At 49.9% G+C, this 23,375-nt stretch overlaps 1 protein-coding gene across 14 annotated transcripts in view; it reads right to left on the reverse strand.

Annotated features, from left to right (window-relative positions):
- The window catches only part of SORBS1 (sorbin and SH3 domain containing 1), a 224,803-nt gene that overhangs the window by 37,244 nt on the left and 164,184 nt on the right, over positions 1-23,375 (reverse strand). For 8 of the 14 annotated variants that reach the window (XM_079792955.1, XM_079792963.1, XM_079792960.1 and 5 more), the window contains 3 exons: positions 13,951-14,000; positions 5,052-5,224; positions 2,314-2,399 (listed from right to left, as the gene is read on the reverse strand). In XM_079792955.1, the coding sequence (XP_079649081.1) occupies positions 2,314-2,399; positions 5,052-5,224; positions 13,951-14,000 (309 nt within the window). Of the gene's footprint in view, positions 1-2,313; positions 2,400-3,064; positions 4,538-5,051; positions 5,225-13,950; positions 14,001-16,771; positions 16,874-17,423; positions 17,490-21,288; positions 21,373-23,375 lie in introns of all 14 variants that reach the window. The other 6 variants (XM_079792961.1, XM_079792959.1, XM_079792958.1 and 3 more) reach the window with 2 other exon arrangements.

The raw sequence follows: 23,375 nt of genomic DNA on the forward strand, positions 1-23,375 counted from the left end.
ACTTTCTTGCTATACTTTTAAATATAACTATTTCTTCATTAGGTGAAATGAAACTGAGTTTAATTTGTAGATTATAAATACAGAAGATAAACTAAGAATGATGGTACTTGGGTTTAGAAGAAATATTCTCCCCTAAATTAAGGAAAGAGTCATCTATTTCTATTTTTAGTGATCTTTTAAAATAATTAAACAATGTTTTATTTCCTCATTGCCTATTGAAATGACCCTATGGAATAGAACTTTAATGTGTTTTCCTATTTCAAACCAAACATACATTCTTGGGATTACCATTTTTGTAGAAAAAGCATTAATTATAACGGATGATTCCTACATTCTTAATAAAACACTCGTCTTTTTTCAGAAGGAAATGAAATGCCTCATGTAACACCTAGCCCCAAATGACGGTGGGCCCAATTTTCCTATTTTCCCAGGGTCACAAATAATAAAGTAACGACTCACCAAAGGCCGTGGGATTTCCAGTGCTCGGGTAAGTTGTTGTAGAGATTAAATAGGACAAGACAAGGAGGCGCTTTGCAAGCACGTGGAGCCCTGGTCTCCAGCTCTGCCTCGGGTATAAGGCAGCGTGTATGTGGCCCCGGAAACCACCACCCTCTCGCAGCCCCTTCCTGGATGAACAAGGGGGCGACTGGATGACCACGAATGTCCCTGCCAGGGCTGACTGACCATTTCCTGCAATGCCACCATCATCAATGTCAATGCGAATAAGAAAGCATTTGCTAGAAACGCCAGCACGGGCGCTCCATTAGCTGGGAAGTGGGAATGGACTGACGCTGAGGCCAGACCTCCGGTGCTCCGGCCCAGGTCACATGAAGCCAGTGAAGGTGGCCAGGCAATGGAGCACTTGAATCTGACCTCAATAAATCCACCTTCCCCCTAGTTTAACCACATAAGCCAATACCTGGGGAAGGACAAAGTTTTTAAGGGCCTTTGAGCAGTGTGATTCAGGAACCGAGCTGCTCACCTTCTGAATGTACCTCTTAATATACCAAATGGCTAAACCAACTGCATAAAACCCTGCCTCCAGGGTGGCAGGCAGCGTTCTATCACAAAACCTTCCGTGCTGGGGACTCGGTCTACACAGCGAGTGGGAATGCCCTCCTCCACCACAGCTTCCGGCCTGCAGGGCGGCTCTTGTGGCTCAGTGATGGTGACGAGAACCGAACCTGCTCTGTGGCCTCATAAACACTCACGGTGTCTGAGCTTTTCACCTTGTTATGACAAACTACTCTATGCATCAGATCCTTCCTCTTCGTTCTCCCCAGGGACACGTGCCAGTGTCTGACTGAATACTGCCTGTGTTATGCCCGGAGGGGGGAGACCATGTCTTTTCTGTCTTTTGACGCACCATCCGGCTCTCCTCAAAGTTGGCCTCACCCGAAATCCTTAAGGAAAATCCACCCAAACCCTGAAACCACCATGAAACAGAACAGCCAGGGACTTCAGACTTGGCAGAGGAAGGAAGAGCTGCATAGACATGAACACCCTCCACCTCCTGCTGCCAGGCTCCAGCCGTTCCTCCACCTCTTCCCTCAAGACAGCAACAGGCACTGCAGCCTGTTTCAGCTACAGGACCCGTTCTCCTGGGGACAAAGCCTAGAAAGCGCGCCTCGTACCGACACCGTGCCACAGCAGACGCTGCGATGAGGCCCAGTCAACGGAGGGGCAGCGCGGCCGCCTCCTAAACCTCAAGGGCGCGCACTGCTTTCCCTGCCCCGTCAGTCATGCCTCCGCAGCTGCAAGGAAAGGGCTCAGCCTGAAGCTCTCGGTGGGGGTTTACCAACGTTTACTGGGGCATCTCTTCTTCTGAGTTCAAAGGCAACTTCAAATGGTTGCCTTTTAGTGACCACAGTATGTATCATGGTCATTATTCCTCTCCAGCTTCCGCTTTCTCCTACTGCTCCCTTCCCAACATGAACTGTGCTTGGTGCCAACAGAGGGATGGCAGTACTGGAGGAACATGTGAGAGGATTTCCCTAGAGAATAATAAGGCCGGGGTATGGAGGAGGGTGAAAGAGCAAAGAGCAATACAGGGTGGGCAACCTCTTTTTGGAACTCCCAGGGCGGGGGCAACGTGGCATTCAGAACCCAGTGCCTTGGGAAAATCTACTTTAAGGGAACTGGATGAAAAGAGGCCTGACTGAGCCAATGTCATATAAAAAGCCACTTCTGACAAAGCGAATCTTTGCTTCCAATTGCTAGGCCACGTCATCTCTCTGGCAGATATCTGGGATGTTCACTTCCTTCATATTTTTATCTGCCCCAAAGCCAAGAGATTTTAGAGATGGCACTTACTTCTTTATCATCATGACGCCTTCGGATGAATTCTTCTGTGGATTCCAAGTAGTCAGCTGGTATAAAATGTCTCGGTGATTCTGAATCTTCAAAAGAACAAAGTGGAATTAAAACAGGCAAAGATTTAGTGGGAAACCAAACTGGGAAAAGATTTCACCTTTCATCCATTCTAAATAGCAAGGTGTTTTACAGTTGTAGAGACCAGTGATCAATAATCAAATTCCGAAGGAAAGAACCCTCGAATTCCCCCCACGTTTTGGATTCACTCGTGTAATACAAAACTCCTTAGAAGGCAAAAGGTGAGCAAAAAGAGAGGACCTTCTCAGACAAGTGTCCCTGCGAAGAGGCGTGCAGGATCTCACAGGGACACACTGTACACACACACACACACACACACACTGTACACACACACACACACAGGGCCACCGGGAGAGGCTGCCTCTCAAAAAACCACGGTGAGTCGGGGTTGGCGCAAACTGCAAGGGGCGTGAGGGTTCAAATGAACCAATTTCTCAGATGAGCTAAGCGGCCAATTTTTCTTTCGAAACAGTTTGGTGGTTAGTCTAGATGACATGGGGGCTTTGTTTTTGAAGAAGTGCAGCCACTACGAGCCATGATTAATTGCCAAGCAAAACAAACAGAAAACAAAGGACGGACCAGAAAATGAGCACCAAGGGCACACAGGAGGAGGGGACAGAGCAAGCAGAGTGGAGACGGGGAGCTGAGACTGGGCAAATACACAAAAGGCCACCTCCGCGGGATGGTCCCAGTTCACTGGGGGGGTTGTTGTTTCTGTCCAGGCCGTGGTCTGAGTACGGCACGGGGTTCCCGTTATCAAAGGCCCCCGGGCAGTCCTCTGGGACCGTGGGTCTCTCCTGAGGGGGCTCTGCGGTCCGGCCCAGCCTGGCCATGGCGTGTCGGGAAGACAGGCGCTTGGGCACCGAGGGCTTCCCCCCGGCGCGGGGCTCGTCCTGCTGGGGCTGACCGGGGAGGTCTGGCTTCCGGCCCGCCGGAGGGCCCGAGAAGTCCCCAGGGGCAGGCTGCCTGGGGTGCTGCTGGAGGGGCTTTTTCAGCCGGAAGGGGAGGGGGCTCATCAGGTAGATGTTCCTGAGGAGCGCGCTGCGGTCCCCTCTGCAGTCCGGGCGCCAGTCGGGCTGCCGGGAGGCCTGCTGCTCGTGCTTGCGGATGGTGGTGAAGCGGGTGTAGGAGGCCGGGCAGGTGCCCTTGCACTTGTTGAGGCGGTGTTTGGGGAAGTCTCCGTGAACGCTGCCGCCGCTGCCCTCCCTGCTGTCACTGGAGACGTTGGAGCAGTGGTCGAGCTCGTCGGAGCAGGTGGAGAGGGGCTCAGAGGGCGCCAGGCCCCTGAACCCCAAGGGGGAGTCCACCGCGCTGCTGCACGTCGGGGAGGCATAGACGCCCCCGGGGTTCATCCCGTCCACCTCCCTGGGCCGGAGCTTGGTGGACTCCAGGAGGGACTCGGCGGAGCGGGCTGCGGTCAGGCCGCTCCGGGACAGCACGGGCGTGGGGGACTTGCTCAGCCTGCCGGACAGGTCCAGGGACGGCATTGACCGTGACCGCTGGATCAGCTGCTCAAAGGCCGTGATGCGGGAGGAGACGGTGTGCTTGGGGATGTGTTCCGAGCCCTCCTGGCTAGGGCCCAGCTCGCCCCTGCCCAGGGCCAGGCTGCTCCTTTCGAAGTGGGAGGCGAGGTCCCGCACGCTGGAGGAGGAGGCAGAGCCCAGGAAGAGGCCGGCTCGGTTGATCTGGTGCATGTCCCGGTAGAGCATGGTGAACTGCATCCCCGCCTTCCTGGAGAGCGGGCAGGGCCTCCTGGCGCTGGAGCCGTACTCCTGCAAGCTCAGGGTGCTGCTGGACTTGCTGTCGTAATCCCGCCGGGAGCGCATGAGCAGGTTCTCGATGCTCCCACCCACCTGGAGGGGGAGCCCTCTCTTGGAACCGTTCAAAGAAACGGAAACACAAAGGTTCTCACAGCTCTGAGCCTTTTCCGACGGCAACAGGACACTCTTCTGTTCCTGCAAAAGAGCGCTGGGAGCGGAGAGCCTGGGCTTGAACTTGGAGGGGAGGATTTCGGAAATGCAGGCTTTTGCAGCAGACAGGGGTTTCTTGTGCTTACACACAGGGCCTAAGGCATTGCTAGGGTTAACCGTTCGGCTATGAACTGAAGATGAAGAAATCATGTGAGCATTCCCACCTTTATGATCCACTGGAAAGCATGCAGAATAAAATAAACAGACCCATTAGGTTAAAGCTGAAAGCTGCTTAAAAAAAAAAAGGGAGAGGTAACATGCTCATTTGTCATAAGGTGTTTTTATTTTAAATTTCCAGTCGATGTCCAGAAGCAAAATAATCTGTGCTGCAAAGCAGGTGCAAAATGCAACGAAAAAATGGCCACCTTGCTAGAGTCAGGAAAGGCTAAAGCTCAGCTAATTTCTAAGGAAAGGGAATCAGAACAAAAAAAAAAAGAGAGAGAGATGCTTCAGGGAGAGCAGGCTGGGGATTAAAGGAGGAGAACTATTAATACCAGAAAGAAAAATGGCCGGTGAGAGACGAGGGGAGGGGACTCGGAAGGCTCAAAGGCCTGGAAGTGGACCTGCACAAGACAAAAGTGATTCCAGCAGCGGGAGGTTCACCCTGCCAACACCCCGGTAACAGTGTGGACGGGAGAGACACCCCAGGACGGCAGACAGGCGAGAGGCCTGCAGGCTTCGCGGGGTTACCTTTCGTGGAGGCCGAGCTGGACGGGCGCTTGAGCCCACTGAGGCCCTGGAGAGGGATGTCTCCACCTTCCAGGACGCTTTTATAGATCTGCCTCTCATTCTCCAGGCTCCCGAGGTCGCCGGGAGCCCCATCGGATTCCCTCTTCACTGCGTGGAAGTTGGAAGAATATATACTAAGAACAATGTAATTTTAAAAGGAAGAGAGAAGAGGGGGAAAAAAAAAGAATAGGAGTTAGTATTTTTAACATTTTTCTAAAAAGTACATTTCCAGCTGAGGATAAGAAACACACTTTCCGGCTTCCTAATCAAGCACCGCCCTTTCTAAGGAGCATTCCTTACGTAGAGGTCGAGTTCGACAGGCAAGGCAGGCCCCGGGTGCCCCTTGTCCAGATAGTGAACCGCCCTAATTGAATGACTGCATTTGTGCTTTCACAGAATAACTGAGAAACACTGCTGGGGCAGGGGTAGGAGACCAGATTAGGAAGTGGGGAGGGCGGGGCAAGAGATGCTGGGGCCCAGGTACTGACACAGGATGGGGCAGTCAAGAATATAGGTGGGGGCTGGCTGGCATGGCTCAGTGGTTGACTGTCGATCTAATGACCAGAACGTCATGGTTCCATTCCCAGTCAGGGCACATACCTGGGTTGTGGGCTCGATCCCTAGTGCGGGGTGTGTAGGAGGCAGCCGATTAATGATTCTCTCTCATCATTGATGTTTCTCTCTCTCTCTCTCTCTCTCTCTCTCTCTCTCTCTCTCTTTCTCTCTCTCTCCTTTCTCTTTCTCTCTGAAATCAATTAAAAAATATATATATATATATAAATAACGTAAGTGGAGCCTCTGACCAGTGTTGACAACTTTAAGTCCACCACTTGGATTAGTTTTCGGGGTTAGTTCTCTTTGGCTGATGAAGCATTAAAATCAACCATGAAAAGGAGGCCCAGCTGGTGTGGAGCCAAGTGAAAGGAACCTGGGCTCTCTATGCTCTCACGGTGCCAGCCACCTCTGCACCCACTGCTTTCAAAATTCACACTCAGAACATGATGACATGTTATGAGATGCACCTATCGATGCATCCTTCACTCACTGACACAGCCTTCACTTATTTTATCTTGTTGAAGTCCTGGGTATTTTGCAAGTTACCACAAATCCTCTTTGGAATGAGGTGGGGCCCAGGGAGAATGAAGAACACTCGCACCCTGAACCGCCCCTTCCCCGAGTCCCAGTGTCCTGTGCCCTCGCCCGCGGACACACGGCCAGGTGCATGCACACTCACAGACGGGGAAGGACTCCTTCCCCGCAGACGTGCCCAGGCCTCGGCCAGGCTGCTGCTCGGTCCTACTGAGTTCCGTTTGCTGGAATTCTCAGCTCTAAAGATGTCAACAGCTTGGTGGGTTCTTCCTCCCAATATTTTATCATGAATATTATCACGTGCATAAAAATGCTTAAGGAGTTGTAATAGTGAACACCCAAGTGCCTCCCCCCTCCTCCGCCCCAAGGTCCACTGGGCTGCATCTGCTTTATCCACATCTGCCCCCTGCCTTCCCTTTCCCCAGCGATCACGGCAGAATTCCTCTGATCCCCACAAACAACCCGGTCCTCCCTTTTCCAGAGGGGGAGCCCCACATGGAGCGACTGGGGCTGTGGTGGGAGCGGGCGAGGTTTAGTGGAACGGGAGGGCTGGACCCAGACCCAGGACGCGCAGCACCACACGGAGCTCTCAGCCGCCATTCTAGAACATCTCCCCACGACTGCAGAGGCAGTGTGTCCCCCCCCCCCCCCCCCCCGCCGGCCCCCTCGAGCCCAGGCTCACACTCCACGGAAATGGAATCTAAGGGAAAAGAGAATCAACCCTCACAGCTGAGAAATACAAGCAGGCAGGTGGAGTGAGTCCACAGAGCAGCCGGGGCGCTCTCCCCAGGCCGTGTCCTGGTCTCCAAGAGCCCACTGGACTATAGGGCCCATGAGGACACGCAGCATATACTTGCTGAATGAATAAAAGGTCACATTTTCTGAAAGCAAATTTGGCACATGTGATCTGATTAAGAATATGTTTTGAGCCACAGCGATGGAAGGGTCCCGGGTTCAATTCTGATCAAGGGCACGCACCTTGGTTGTAGGGTCCATCCCTGGCCCTGGTTAGGGCGCGTGCGGGAGGCAACTGGTCGATGTTTAGTCTCTTTCTGTCTCTCCCCCTCCCTTCCACTCTCTCTAAAAATCTATGGAAAATATCCTCGGGTGCGGATTAACAACAATAACAACAAAGAATACGGTTTGATTGGTGAAATGCCGTACTTAGGAATTCTTCCACAAGAGCAAGAACTACGTTGCATTTACTTGGGGCTCTGAGCTCCTGACGTCCATGACCTCAGGCCATCGGAGCAGTGGGGAGAGCAGGGCTGCAGGAACGAGGCGAGGCGGCCGTGGCCTGGGCTCAGGCGGGCTGTCCTGCCTGGTGCCGGGGCTCTGCCTGGAGGCCCACTCCCTCCTGGAGACAAAAAGGCTTGGCTTTCCCAGGCGACGGGGCCAGGCCAGGGACAGGGCTGCGCCCACGCAGCTCTGGGCCCTCCGGCTTCTGCCTGCAGGGCATTCACAGGTGTCCCCGTTCTGACTGGCCAAAGCCACCCACTCTAGTTAGCGAGGGGAGGACCCTTCAGGAGACTGGCAAGCTGTCCATGCCGATTGAGACCAGGGCAAGTCATCTAACCTGGCGTTCCCTTTGAACTTCCTAATTGCAAAGAAATCTGCCTTTTCGAAACTTCCCTTTCGCCATCCACCCTCTCGTTTTGGCTGCAGTTCCCGATTTTGTCCTTCAGCTTCAGCCGTGTCTCCTCCGTCCATTCCATCCGCAGAAAGACCCATGGACAGGCGTCCTTCAGGCTTGCCAACCAACAGCTGTGGGACCGAGGTCGCTTTTGTGAGAGGAGCACCTCAAAAGCTCTGGTTTGGGGCGACCAGACCTCAGCACAGAGCGACCCCGACAGTGGCTTCTACCCTGCTGTCCTTAAACTGCCGCAGCCTCGGCCAGAACATCCGACCCACCTCCCCTCGTTCCTCCTAACTTCTCGGCCATGACACCGGCTGCTGACCTCACACCTCCCTACCTCACCCGCTGTCAGAACTCACCCCCCCTCAACGCCACCCCATTTTCTGGCTTTCTTCCACCATTATCACCATTTTTTCCTGCTTCCCACCAGAACGACAAGCCCTCAGCCCTCAGGAAACCTCTCAGGATGGACTTGCTATGGCCAATTGTTTTCTTTCTGATACCGAAGCCGACATACTTTTTCCAGATGTGTGACACTTTTGCAACTTGTTTAAAAACGTCTAAAAGCATTACCTTCCCCAGACCTCCTCATTGGAAAGACAGACACCATTTGTCCATTGTACCAAAGGGGAAACTGAGGACCGGAGTGGGGAAGGCATCTGTCACAAGTCACAGAGTTGCTGGGTCTGTTGTGTCTGAACAGATCAGAGAGGGTGAGAAAAGTACCCCCAGTCTGGCCGATAAAGACCAAGTCACCAAAACGAGCCAGGCCCAGAAGCTCGGCTCTGCAGCCCGGGAGGAGCGGTTTGGGGCTGAGGAAGAGCAGGCCAGCAGGAGGCAGTGCCGGGAACGGACCCTCTGACCCTCTGGCTAAGAGGCAGTGCTGGCTGCTGAGGTTCAAGGGGATTCAACAGAAACTCACTCGAAGAACAAAGGGAGAGAACAGAGCAATCATTTTAGGGCCGAATGTTTCCGATGTGCTGACCGGCCGGGTCGGGACTCCAGCCTGACTCCAGCAGGGAATGTGAGCAGTGGAGGCAAACCCGCTCACTTTAAAAACCTGGAGACATGTTTCTCTCAGCCTCAATTTCCTTCATCTACCAAACCATTAGGTGCGGTGAGACTGTCCAAAAAGTCCACCTTCAAATCCCTTATCTACACAGACATTCCTTGTGACCTCCAGATACATACACTCAACTGCCTTCTAGACAGCTCCACTTAGATGTTCCTCAGGCATCTTAAACCCAACACATCCCAAACCAAACCCAACTCCGTTCTTCCACCTCCCATCACCCAAGCCAGAGAGCCCAGAAAATCAACTCCTTATCCCTCTCCTGGTCCTGCAAACTTCAGCACCTTTTGCTTACTCCGTCCTGACACAGCTCACATTAATCCCTTCCGTCTCTACCTCCCTGGTCCCCACCTCCCACCACTCACCGACACCTGTGCAGTAAGCACACCACCACTCCCCCAGGCTCCACCCCATTTCCCTCCAATCATTTTTGCAGACTACTGCCAGTGATATTTCTAGAAAAGATCTCACCATGTCATTCCATGGCTCATTTTATTCATTCAACAAGCATTTACTGGGCACCTACTACATGTCCATCACTCTTAGGTGGAGACTCAATAAGGAACAAAACAGACAAAAAAATTCCAGCCTCATGGAATCCACTGTTCAAAACCATTTAGTGTTTTCAGGAAGAAACAAAAAGTAACAGTTTTCAACTGGCTATGGGAGAGGGCGTCTAGACAATTCGGGGAGGGCAGTTCATCTTCTAGCCTTTCGTAGCATGAAAAAAAATTTACCTTTTCTATTTGTAATATAATGTCATTATTAATCACTTTTTATTTGCTGCTCCTCTGTAAAGTGAACCTTTCTTCCTCCACGAAACAGAGGTGTTCCCTCCCTCCTGGTCCCATCACTGCCGGTCCTGCACTGGATTCTGATGGCTGTTTACAAGTCTGCCTCCCATTACACTTGGTTTTTCCCTCGAGGGAGGCAGTTTAACTGATTAACCTTTGCACGGCTGGTGTCTAGCACCTTTGTTCAATAAATATTAGTGGAATAAATGATTCCATAAAATTGAATGCCTACACACACAGATTTATGAGACATTTTTAAGCCCTGGGAAGTTTCTAATATCTCATCAAGTTCTCCAGGCAATGATTTGTGTTTTGATCTTAAGTTAGATTAAGGGGAAAGGGTGTTTTTTTCTAGTGCACCATCACCACTTAGGAAAGCAGCAGCTTGAGTGCCACCTGCTGGCCAAATAAAGTAAAGCTCTTTGGTTAGGCAAAGACTGTATTCGAGCTAACCAATGCTGAAATGCTAAGCAATGAGGAAGAAGAGCAGGCTACACTGTTGATTTATAGATCTGGTAATTCCACAGAAATGAAATACAAAATTTGGCATACATTGTGATAACAACTATAAAAATATATTTTTTGAGAGGAAGGACTGGTAGATTGTATTAGGACAGTGGTCGGCAAACTGTGGCTCGCGAGCCACATGCGGCTCTTTGGCCCCTTGAGTGTGGCTCTTCCACAAAATACCACGTGCGGGCACGCACCTACAGTGCAATTGAAACTTCGTGGCCCATGCGCAGAAGTCGGTTTTCGGCTCTCAAAAGAAATTTCAATCGCTGTACTGTTGATATTTGGCTCTGTTGACTAATGCGTTTGCCGACCACTGTATTAGGATATTGGAACAAGGGGTGAATTTCTTCCTCTCTGTTCCCAGGTTCTTTTAATATTGTGATATGTAATCAACTTAATACATTTCTAAACTAAAGTCTCTCCAAGATATGAAAGTGGACTCAAAGCAACACCATCACTTCTCCACTGACCACAGTTTTGCACCTGGGCCATTGTGATTCCTCTTTCTTCAGTCAAGTCTTTGCCAATGTTTCTTTCAGCAGGTCATTCTTGCCCCTCGGGTGAAGGGAACCAGATTCAATCCACAAGTTGCCGGCCTTGGTGCTGAGGTGGATTCTAGTTAATTAAGACTTCCAGATGATTCATTTACTCAGCAAACATTTAGTGTGCACTTTTCTATGAGTCAGGCACTACACTTAAGCTGGCTCCTCACCAATTCCAAATACAGGGAAACCTTATTCATTTGAGCAAACCGGGAGAAAACCAAGCCCGAATTTCTGGTAAATTCCCAAATGGTCGAATAGCAGGAGAAAAAAACCCTCATTTATCCCTGCCACGTATTTCACGTGAGCTAGGGTAAGGCTGGAAAAAACAGGTCTTTGGAGACCTGTTCTGATGACAGAAATAAGAGCGCTGGGTAAATTAACACATCGAATAGCTTTATGCACACGAATCCCCAGAGTCTGACAGCCATTTGCTCTTTTCGGCATTAGGCCCCTCAATCCTGCTAACACAATATTACAAATAGGTGCTTAAATGGTTTTCTCAGTCATTTGGAAGACAGTAAATTATGGGAGGCTATTAGTTTATTGTCAGAATGGTGCAGGGAGAGCGCACAGCCAACACCAGTGCCCTGGCCTAGAACTTGACTGCTAGTCTGGTCGGAGGAGGAACAACTCGGCCCCCTACCAGCTGCAGCGCCGTGGGCATCACACTGCCTGCTTCCTCACCGGCAAACTGCGGGTTAAAAAGAATGCCTGGTCCTGGAATGCTGAGAGGACCAACTGAGGTGAATTACGGAAGCTGCTAAGCATAGTGCCTGGCACACAGTAAATGCTGAATAAGTTGTTCACTTCACCACTCTGTTTAAGACCTGTGTGCCTAACTGACAGACTGGGCACTGCTTTCTTTTTCTGAATACTCTTAATCCTTAATCTTCCCCCTTCCTTCCTTCCTTCCTTCCTTCCTTCCTTCCTTCCTTCCTTCCTTCCTTCCTTCCTTCCTTCCTTCCTTCCGTCTATACTTTTATTGATTTCAGAGAGGAAGGGAGAGGGAGATAGAAACATCAATAATGAGAATCATTGATTGGCTGCCTCCTTCACGCCCCCTACTGGGGACCGAGCCCGCAACCCGGGCATGTGCCCTTGACCGGAATTGAACCCAGGGCCTTTCAGTCCGCAGGCCGACGCTCTATCCACTGAGCCAAAGTAGCTAGGGCCCACTTTACCTTCTTATTTACTAACATTCCTTTTTTTGTTTTACCTCCAAACTACTAAGGGACAATTATGCTCCTATTTATTACCTAGCATGGTGCCCTGGTCCAGGGAAGCTAAGGAATTCACTCAGTTGGCCACCTGAAACAGCCTTTTTGTCTGTGCATTTCAGGGAGCGGGATGGGGCGAGGAGGTAGAGGGGGAGACCGGGCAGCAGGCTTACATTATGCAGTCCTGGGACCAGCAGGGCAGGGAGAGATCTGGTCCAACCAGGCTTTGGGCAGTCAGGACCGGCCAAACTTCCTGCCTCCTCTCCTCCAAATCAGCCCCCAACCCACCCCCCAAACCTCCTGCATCCTCTCCCAGACTTTGTCTCAGAGCTTGGCCATGCAAAGCGACAAGCTTTGTCGCTGACCAACAGGTGAGCTGAGGGACCAGGGAGAGCCTGCTGGGAGCTGGGGCCTTGAAGAGCCCTTCGTCTGCAGATGGCCTGAGGTCGTCTGTGGGTTCATTTCTGGGACCTGGAGGACCTGGGACCGGTCATCCTTGGAGCTGAAGGCATAGTTCAACCATCTCCTTAAAACAGAGTGAGCCTCAGAGCCCAGGGGGCGGGGGGGGGGGGGGGGTGGGGGGTTGGGCAGCCTGATGATATAGGAGAACTCTGATTCTTCTCTGTCACACCGGCGGCCGGATGACCAACCCAACAGTGAGCCCAAGAGACGACACCGAGCTTCTCAAAGATGGAACTGTCCTTTAAGATAGGAGACTTTCCCCCTAACTGCTGTCCTAATACATCGTCCCAATTTCTTCTCAGACTCTGGGGTCTGTTAATCATAACCATTAATATACACATTTATAGAAGAAATATTAATAGATCTGGCTAGAGATTTGGTCACTACCCTGAGAGGATGAAGGGTATTTTCCAATGAAATACTCCAATCACAGTTAATCGACTTTCAAATGAAACTACTCTTGCAAAATGCCCAAGTGACCATAAGGTTTGTCACACACATCCATAAACTCAGCATCCAGAGCAAGTCAGGCTTCGGTCTGCACAGGTGAGCTTGGCTCCTGTGGATCTGCCCATCCCAATGGAACAGGTAAAAGCGCTGCCTGCTCCCCTTCTTGTCGTACTTTGAAGAAGAAGATACAGACACAGCGGTGATGAGGTGAGGAGCTGCCCCCACCAGAACAAACTCCCAGACCTATGGGTGCACCCGGCACGATGGAGGTGCAGTCCTCGCTCTCGAGGAGTTTATAATTTATGAGAGTTATACAAACACAGTAACACAATTCAGGCACAGCAGCGGAAGTCGGGGTCCTAACAGGTCCTAACCTGAGACTGGGCACAGACAGGCTCAGCTAGGGCTTCTCATACAGGCTCAAATGCTGGTACTTTACCGTGTGTGCAGGGGCAGGCAGCACTGACCCATTTGCAGCTGGGAAAACAGCTGCATGGCCAAGCTCTGAGACACAGTCTGGGAGAGGGTGCAGGAGGCTTGGGGGATGGGCTGGGGCTGATTTGGAGGAGAGGAGGCAGGAGGTTTGGGAAAGGCTGCCATGAAGAAGTGAGTGAGGTGTGCACCCATCACCCAGGGATAACCCCAATGAAGCCACATCTCTGAGAAACAGACAAGTGAGCCCCGTTTCGGCCCCATCTTTCCCTGTGACAGGTCCAGGCCAAGGACCCGAACCCCACCCCCAGCCCCGCACAAAGTCACACCTCCCCCCACAAGAATCAGCAAATGAGGTGAACTTTGATCCTGAACGCATACTAATCCACTCACGTTCTAAAGGTAAAGGTGACAACACAGGAAAAAGCTTATCAAGGTTAATATGAATCATCACAAAATTCATTGGGAAGAGGAGGAGAAAACGGAAGGAAAAAAATTGAAGACCAGAACTGAATTGCTATTTATCACCCAACTGTACATCATTCAAAGCCACTAGACTGCTGCCTGTATACACACGTAGGTCCGAATCATAAGCTTCTCCCGTTTAGACATTCCATACAGTGAGCCGTAGACACAAAGTGGCGACTTACTATCCAGGAGGCTCTGAAGACATGTCCGGAGTGGGGCTGACTGCTGAGCTCTGTAAACGTCAAAAAGAGAAAGAAAGAAAAGTGTATATGATTTATTTGGACTCAGATGTGCCAAGCCAAGGGGCGTCCCTTTCGCTTCCTAACTTAGCCAGGGCCTCTGGGCGGAGGGGGCCTGGCTGGAAAGGTCTCAGGGCCCGGAGGGAGGGGCCCTCTTTGTCTCTGGCCTTGACCTCCCAGGGGCTGCATCGTGGCTCCCCGGCTGGGTCAGGAGATGGCCTCCTGGGCCCACTGGGGGACAGGCCCACCATGTGGTCAACATGCATTAATGACATAGCACACACCCTCCCCCAGCGTACCCCAACCCTCAGACCCCCTGCCAACTCCTTCATGCGCCCCAGATGCCACATCCAGAGAGAGGGTCACCCAAAACATTAGGTACAGAATGCACAGAAATGCATTTTAAAAGACCACACTGGGTTTAGATGTTTGTCTAGCCCCGAAGACTTCCAAGTGCAAAAAGGGGGAGAAATGCAGATTTACAAAAGCTATTAATGACCACCTCAGCCTCAGTGGGGAACACTTTATAAGGTTACAGACCACTGTGCAAAAGGAGGAAAACAATCGAGAGCTACATGCAGAGAAAAAGCAACACACTGTGTAGTTTATTTAGGGTTTCTGTTATCTTGGAGAGAAACAGGCAAAGGCTCTTAAAAATAATGTGGTGGTTGAGTAAATCAATGAAAAAGTTAACTTTTAAAGATGTTCCTATCTCTAATGCTGACCATCACAAGGGAAACAAACTACCTGGAGGGGAGCTATTCGAGGAAAGGGAACACCAGGAAAAAAGGAAGAGACTGCGAAGGAAGGAGCTAACGTTCCTCAGGGGCTCAGCCCCCGGCCCTCTGCCTGCTGGCCTGTCATTTCTGAGGGCACCTCCACCCAGGAGGTCCCCACCCTCTCTCCCCATACTCCTCAGAGGAGGCACCCTCTTACCCGCACATTCAACCGTCCACCCTCTGCTGCACTGGTCTCCCCTGCCCACCCTTCCTCCGCGGACCTGCCCTTTGGCCTCTGCCCCGTTCTGGGTCTTCCCACCTCTGTGGACGACGCCCTGGTCTCCAGCGTGGAAAGGTCTGCGCGACCCTGCTGAGCCCTCGGGGAACACCCCCCTCGCCTTCCTCCATGGTCACATTTTTAATCGGTGTGTACCCCTGGGGATTCCAGTTCCTCTCCACATACTCCTCTCCCATCCACCGCTCAGCAGCCTCCAAAGCTTTTAGAAACCTCTGGATTATCAACCCCATTGGCCTTTCCTCCGAGTCTAGTGCGGGGGCCTCTCAGGAGCACTGGGTCGTGCTCAGGCCGCTCCTCTCGCTCCACCTCTCGTCTTTCCTCCTACACCCCGGGAATGCTGTCTGTCTGACCCTCCCCTGCTCTGCTGCTGCCACCAGCATCCCAACAGGTACTTCTGGATCTTTCATCCTTTCAATGGGACTCTCCCTTCCGTTTCCATCTGCCCCAGGTGGGCTGTCTTCATCTGCCCCAGGATGTCCACCACCACCTCTCCTCAGGGGACTGCACTGCCTTTGTCAGCCTCTGCCCGTCTCACAGAACCTGGTCTCACATTTCAAACAGTCACCTGCCTATTCCCTATGTGATACCCAACCAACATTTAAAACAAATGCCCTCACACCACGTCCTTCACCTGCCCTCTGCATGACTCTCTCCCATGGTTCTTCCGTGACATACTCATGTCCCCACGGCTCCCGCTGTCTGGACAAAGCGCCCGCGCTGTCTGTTCCCCTCCTGCCCCCCACCGTGGCCGCAGCGGTGACCCCGCTTCCTTTCCTCCCCTGGGCTACGTCCCTGGCACTCACATGGCTTTTGGTGCCCTCGTCACTCATGCTGGTGGTCTGACCCTCCTGCTCTCCCAGCTCTGCTGAAGTAGAACACGATCCATTCACATCCACGTTCCCTGCCGTGGTCTGCGGCCCTCCCAGCCTCGAGCAGAGCCCACATTCCTTCCCTATTTCCTGTAAAGATCCGCTTCCCTCTAAGGGTCCCTCTTGTTTCTTCAAGGGGCCCTAGGAGCGGCTCTCCAAACACTGGGTGTTTTCCTTCCGCGGGGAGCCCGTTTCCCTTGGACCCGCTCTCTGACGCCGCCTTAGTAAGCCACGCTGTGGCACAGCTCCACTTAGAATGCCGGTGCAGGTGGAGTTTCCAACGCCTGCCTGTGGCTGCCGGTCTGGCCCCTGGAGCGCATGTCTTCACTGAGAACTTTCTGACCTTTCAAACCACAAGCTCTGACCGTGCCTGCGCGTAAGCGGCGCCCCAATCACTGCCACGCTTTGGGGAACCATCTCCCAGGCCGGTGCCTCCCAAGGCTGCAAAAATGACAGCTGCCAAAACACGGCTCCCTGAAAACCCCGAGAAGGCATCCCAAGGCGAAGGCAGGAAAGGAAGAGGGTCCCCCCTGACAGCAGAGGAGAGGGGGAGCAGTGGCAATCACCAGCCACCCCACGGATATCTGGAAAGCCCCCTTTAAGGAAGATGCCAAGCTCCAGAGAAACCAAAGCAAAAACCAAGTTGGGGAAGGGACTGGAAAACAGCAGCCAGAAAGCCATGCAGCTCCACAGCAATCAGCGAGACACTCCCCTCCTGAGCGACAGCCCGACCCTCCTGAGCGACAGCCCGACCCTCCTGAGCGACAGCCCGACCCTCCTGAGTGACAGCCCGACCCTCCTCAGCGACAGCCCAAATCGAAGGGCCGCGCCTGGCGTGCGGGCCAGGCATGGGCGGCAGGAGGAAAACTCAGAAGTACCTGCGCCAGGTCTGCACGGGGTGCTTTACTAAGCGTCTCCGTCTTTCCTACATCTGCCTCTAACTCTGCTTGGCAGAGGTTGAGCTCTGTGTCTAGGTTAGTCTGGTACAAGAAAGAAAAGATGGAAAAGAGGGTTTTAGTTTAGAGGACAGGCAGAGAGAATGGAAGGTTAAGTTTGAAAAACGAACCTGTTTAGGGTTATACTTTAACAAGGCAGAGATGGCATGATTAAACAACGAGCTCCCTGGAAATTACTAAAAGCCACGAGAACAGAGAATGCGGCGTTAGGCCTGGAAAATATGAGCCCCGCAGTAGTCAGAGCTTCAGAACTCTGTTCTCCTGGCGGCAGAGAACTACAAATACCACAGCACCTGCCGGGGAGGAAATAGCTAGTTTCTGTCTTTTCAGAGTCTGGCGACTGTGACAAATACTACATGTCAGGAGAGTACGTCATTGCTTAAAAACACACCCACACCTCTAAACATCAGTATATATCTTAGAGACTTTGTTAAATAGATTTATCACCAAGCAAAAAAAAAAAATTATCAAGTTAAAAAAAAAGTGATTGAAGAAAATAAGAGCAAAATCCCACAGCACACTCACACTAACCAGCTAGGAGCACACACACAGCCCCCGGAGAGGCACGCATTACCTTTCTATCCTCTCTAGGAAGGATAGAGCAGTCTCCAGGAGTATAATCCCATATCTTTTTGGGAGGCTGATGGGAAGCAGAGGAGGAAATGGAGAAATGAGCATAAAGACAGACACGGAGACCGGCTCACACAAAGAGGGGCACACCGGGACTCAGCGACAGGGAGCTAGCCCGGGCGTGGGCGCTAACGGGGAGCTTCCTTGCTACGTTTCTGTCTCAAGAGCAGATCACTGTTGGAGTCCAAATATTGCAAACTTAAAAGACACAAAGAAAAAAAAAAAAGCATTAACACCAATTTGAACAAAAATCGAAACTTTAAAATTCCCCATTGTTCTTTTCAAACTAAGATGGACACTGAGAGCCCACATCTCTGCGACAGGCTTCTGCCCTGCGAAGCTCATTGTTCACCAATGTGGCAATTCGGAGATTTGGCCAGTGGAGGGCAAACTGCACTAAATGTGTTTTCTGTGGTTTGTGGCCAGTGTACCAAATGGGGGCTACGTTTCCCACGGTGTGACTAGGCAATTTTAAAAATCGTTCCCTGTTTGCTTAGATGTTAACACTGTGAGTGGTAGAGCCAGACCTTCCATCTCCCTTAGAGAACAGAGTTTCTACTTTGCATTTAAACAGCAGGCTGTAAGGCTATTTTTGTTTTTTTCCTTTAACTCTTTAAGATAGAAATAGGGTACATGCCCAAAACAGAAATCTGCCCGGAGAACCGTTGTAAGTTTAGTGAGGGAGGGGTTCGAACGTAGGACACCTGGAAGTTACAAGCCACTCTAACTGCCCCCAGGTGAACCCTCTGTTCTGCCCACTTAGGCTTGAAATTTCTTAAACAGCTCCCCCTCCCCTCTGCTGTCACTTACTAGCTCCTGGAATATTGTAATTATATTCATTATAACCAATTAGGGAAGCTTTTTCAAATTGGTTTACATTGTGACATTTTGCCTTGAGCTTACTTATAGAAATCACATTAATTTCTGTAGAAGTTAGAGGGGGAAGGAGGGAGAAAAAAAGCTGACACCCAGGCTCTTAGTAATAAATTTGCAAATGAAAAGTAATCTGATTTCAAGATGCATTCACCACCCACAGCAACAGGACAGCAATGTGTTCTCTGTAGATGTATATTCTGCACTTTATAAAGTAGGTGCTATTAACAATCATCATTTTTCTTTAAGCACTTTACACATTTCATAGATGGTTCAGATGGGAAGGAGACCTTTCAAAGTCACATACAGTCTCCCTACGTGTACTGACTGTAAAAAATAAGACAGTGCTTACAAATTAAATTGGTTGTAAATAACCTTCCCCAAATTGTCCCTGGAGTCTGGGTTGACTTGGTATTATTCCATAGCACCTGTGAGAGCTGAACGGTGTTAAAGTCAGCATCTTGCTGAAGTGTCAGCGTGTTTTGGTGGATTTCAGGGAAGGGGCTGAAGGAGAAAGGAGCCCAGGGTAAATGAAGGCCTAGCATCCAAGTCCTGGCAGGCTTTCCTCCCTTGGGGGTGGGGGGTGGGGGGTGGGGTCGAGTGGGTGTGGAATAAAAAGCAGAAATGATGACCCACACGCTTTGGTAGGCGTTTTAATTTCATTCTGCTTCTGAATGATGGCAAAACCTTCGAAAACAACTTTCCTGGTTTATGCCACTTTCATTTATGTCTCTTACCCTTGTATGGCCCAGAGCGACTGGTGCAGGAGAGACGTGAAAAGAAGGAAAAAATTTCTCCCCACCTCCCCTTCTTCCGAAACGCTCAGTGTGTCATCCAGTCATTCAACTTGGTTCAACTACATAGGAGCCCACCCTTCGAATGCCTCAGACCATGGGAAACATGGTCTCAACACTGTTCCCTCAGGATAGACAGCAATTACGTTATTTTGGTAAATCTTTAAAAGTTTTACCTTTCATTACTTTAAAAGACCCACACAAAAAAGGAGCAGTGCCTTTAAGGACTCTAAGGTCTATGTAAGGAACACTCGTGGCTTGAGAGAAATGACATTTTGGAAAAGCATCTCTTTAAATAAGTAAGAGGCAGTTAGGACAACAGGGGAGGGGTACGAATGACGGGAGGTCCCAGTGTACGAATGGGCTGTGCTCCCAGGACCTGCTCGGCGTGGCTGGGGGCACGCAGACCAGCTTCCCGTAGGAGCAGGGTCAATTCCCTGAGCTCCTCAGAGAGCTGCTTAGTGCGTGCTGGGGCCGAAGTACTGTCTTGCTGACAAAACCAGAATTATCTGCAGTGACAGATTTTGTAAAACAAATGATTAATTAGAGACATTTCATAAGGTTTCCTAAAAGCCAGCGTTAAAGAGAAAACTAACTTAGTTATTTGGCCAATGAGATGGCTAGAAGTTTGTGGACCTGAATGGACTTCAAAAGTCAATGGCATGGACTTTTGCTTATGCATAATTTAAAGCAAATAGCTTTTGTTTTCCCTGATGGAAATATGGTATTATATATACCAATCATTGGGAGAGGGGAGGAACTACATATACCAAAGGGTTTTTCTGTGAGATAACTGAGCAGGTTGTAAGACAAGAAAAAGGGTTAGAATACTGTTAAATATTTGAATGTGGAAAAGACTGTCTGGGTAGACTCCATTGATGTCTGAATGGTGGACAGCAGAGAAAAAAAGGGAGAGAAAGGAGAAGTGAGGTGTGCACCACAGCTTTGGGGAGGGGAGATGGACACACTTTGGGTTAGACGCTTCCCTCTCCACTGGTCACTAGGTGGCGCTGTTCACCCAGGACAGCTTAGCTGCTATTGGGAGCCAGTGTCCAACGAGGGACCAGGCGGGAGGAATGTCTGTTCCTACAAGTAGGATGTTTGCAAGTCAAGTGCTCCTCTCAGAAGACGCAGGAACTTTGAAACAAAGCTCAGCATCGCTACATCAACAGAGAAATCTTGATATAAATATACACCAGGGAATTTAACATTTTACTCAACTATAAAGTTAATTCCTGTCTGCAGATAAAACCATCATTCCAAACCACGGTGATTCAAATACTGGAGGCAATGCTTAAAGTCTCACACAAACATCTAATGGAATGTTTTACGTTTATACACTTAACCCCCACTTGTAAATTCTTTTTGCAGTGCAGTGGTGAACATTTAAAGTAACTGGAGTTTTAAAGTCAGTTTGCAGTCATCTCCAGTGGGAAAATGAGCTTCCTTCTCCCTTCTGGTGGATACTCCTCGGAGTACAGGGCTAAGAAACCCTCTTTAAGTGCCCAAAAATCCTTTGGTACCAAAGCCAACTCAGACACATCGGGGGAAGCTGCAGAATGTTATTAGGCTCAATACTAAACGTGCTGGAATTCCTAACTCTCATTTCAAATTTTGGGAAATGTTATCCTAACTCATAGAGCTCATTCCCTAAAAGTCACCGGACATGGGGCTGTAATCGTGGGTCACATCTGCATAGAGAGAGCCTTTCGGGCCGGCTTCGGCACTCCCCTGCACAGGTGCTTTTAAAAGCTCTATCGCCGTGTGGTGCCCCTTCCCGCTTATCTTCAGTATGCCATGAGGACTCTGGCCAAGGAACTGAACGGATGGCCAATTTAATGTCACCCACAGGCACGTGGCATTCGTTGCTAGTGGTGGGAGGGACTAAGACCAGCAAGGATCTAGGTGCGTCTCTCGGGATTTTCTGGCAATAAATCCAGAGCTCACTGTCCTTTCTTGGTGAAGTAAAGCAACAGAAAGCTTACAGATGGGAGTGAGACTAGGCAATCCTACCTGGACAACCGACACGGGGCGCCCCACTCCCCGAAGTCCTTACAAATAGATCTGATTCCTTAGCAGCGACAATGCAGCAACAGCATGATTTTTAAAAATGTCTATAACCACTGAAGCTATTAAACTTACCGGTTTCCCAAACTCCAATTCCGAAAAGAATTTATACCAAGGTTCATTCTTTAAATCTATCTCTTCTGGGCTTATATCCCGACTCTATAGGGGTTGGTGACAGGGAAATGGAAGAGAGAGAAGGATAACATTATGCAAAGATTACATAGGAACAGGCCAGTAGAGATGCAGTGGTTTCCAGATATATACAGAACTGCATTCAATAGCAGCAATCACCCGTTTCCACGGACACGGGCAACATCACGAAGCTAAAACAGGCGGGGAAGGATGTGTTTATAGAAACAGGGCCCCTGAGCGAGGGAGCAGTGGGCGCATCACGCTCAGCCCCAAGGCAGGAGGATGGAGCGTGGATGGGGAACTCTGCACCACACTGCTGCTCCCACACAAATACGAATGCGGGGATAGCAGTATTTCCATATCATGGGAGAAAAGGAAGACCTCATTTCCTCTTCACAAAGAACTATTAGTTATGAGCAAATAACCTGGTGAGCACACCAAACATTTAGCCATTTACGCCAGGTGAGTAGAGCAAACAATTTTTACGGGCTAGTACAGTTTTAGTACTTATTTGCAAGGCTGCCTTAAGGTTTTCAAAATAAACGCAAATTTTGACACTTTTATACAAGCCAATTTGTTAATACTGCATCTTTAATGGCACATGAATAGGTGAGAAACCATGTCCCTTACACAGTAAAGTGAAAGATGATATAAGTAACAACAGAGGACACGAGTGAAGAAACATCTTAAACAAGCTCCCGAGGGGATGGATACAGATAGAATATACTTTATGTTCTAACAAGTAAATGTTAAAGAGCCGGGAAAATTAAAGCGAGGGAAAAGCTGAACAAGACAGATAGCAGAACAGGGGAGGGAAAAACTTCTGGCTTATGTTACAAAAATAAGTTAGATTTCCCACTTTTCAGAATTCTAAGAGGAAGTTCACATAGAGTGATAATGGACCCATGGGATTCCATATTTAATCAAGTATTTATAAAGTCCTGGTACCTTGCTGTGGAATAACGTGTTTCTGGAAATAATTAGTTAAAAATGAATGCCTGGAAAGCAAATCACGTTTCCCCTAATAAACTGGAGATATGTTCACAGCAGACAAAGTGTTAGAGGCTCATGGCTTAATTAAATTCATACATGTCTATGTTTCAAAAAACCTTGGTAGTCATAAGAGAGGGGGGGATTTTCCGGTAACGATATGAAATAGAAAATGTACATTTCTCACGGAGGTGGAAAATGGTAAGTGAGCAACGTCACTCCCTCGGGCCCCGCACAGGAGGAGGGGGCCGCGGGCCGCGGACTCCTCAGTGCGCCTGCTCCCAAGCAGCTCCTCCGGACTCGTTCTCTTAACGTTCCGGCCTTTGCAGCTCGCACGGATGCTGCAAACGTCTCAGCGACCTTCACCAATCCCCTCTTCTCAGATCCTTAGAAGAACCTTTACTATTATTTCTACGTTTGTTTTATTTTGTTTTTTTGCAAGTATAATAAAAATATTTATTTCCACCAGAACTGTCACTGTAACTTTTCCCTACGTTTGTTTTAAATGGAGGAAGATGACAGAGAAGGTTCCTCTAACTGAGGTTCACTGACTATGCGCTAGTTGAAACCAGAGGGAAGTGTCCAGCTTAAAACTTCCCCCCACCATCTGAGGGACTTTGGCTTAGATCTTGAAGGGGACACGGCGCTCCTCCTCAGTGGGCTCTGTAACCATGTACAATAATGGGTTCTGTGTTCATTCAGGGAGATGAGGCCCGGTACCTATACTATTCAGGAAAAACATTGGGACATCCTAGGTCCTTATATGATGGGGTTTCATGAAACCTGTTTCGTGTTTATTATTTTTAGAGACTATTTATAAGCTGCTCTCTGGGAATAGGTTAGGCTTTTTTTTTTTTTTTTTTTTAAATAAAATGTACCAACTCTTCCAGGAAACTGCCTGAATTCTTTGGTACTTGGTCCTGAAAGAATTAACCCATTTTATCGAGAAGGTTGTTTGCAAAGTGTCCCACGGCTGAGGTTCACACTGTGCCAAGCCTGAGCCAGGAGGTACGTCGAGCAGCTTGGCCCAGGAAGTGAGT

This window comes from Cnephaeus nilssonii (assembly GCF_951640355.1).
Source record: "Cnephaeus nilssonii genome assembly, chromosome: 16".
Classification (NCBI taxonomy): Eukaryota; Metazoa; Chordata; class Mammalia; order Chiroptera; family Vespertilionidae; genus Cnephaeus; species Cnephaeus nilssonii.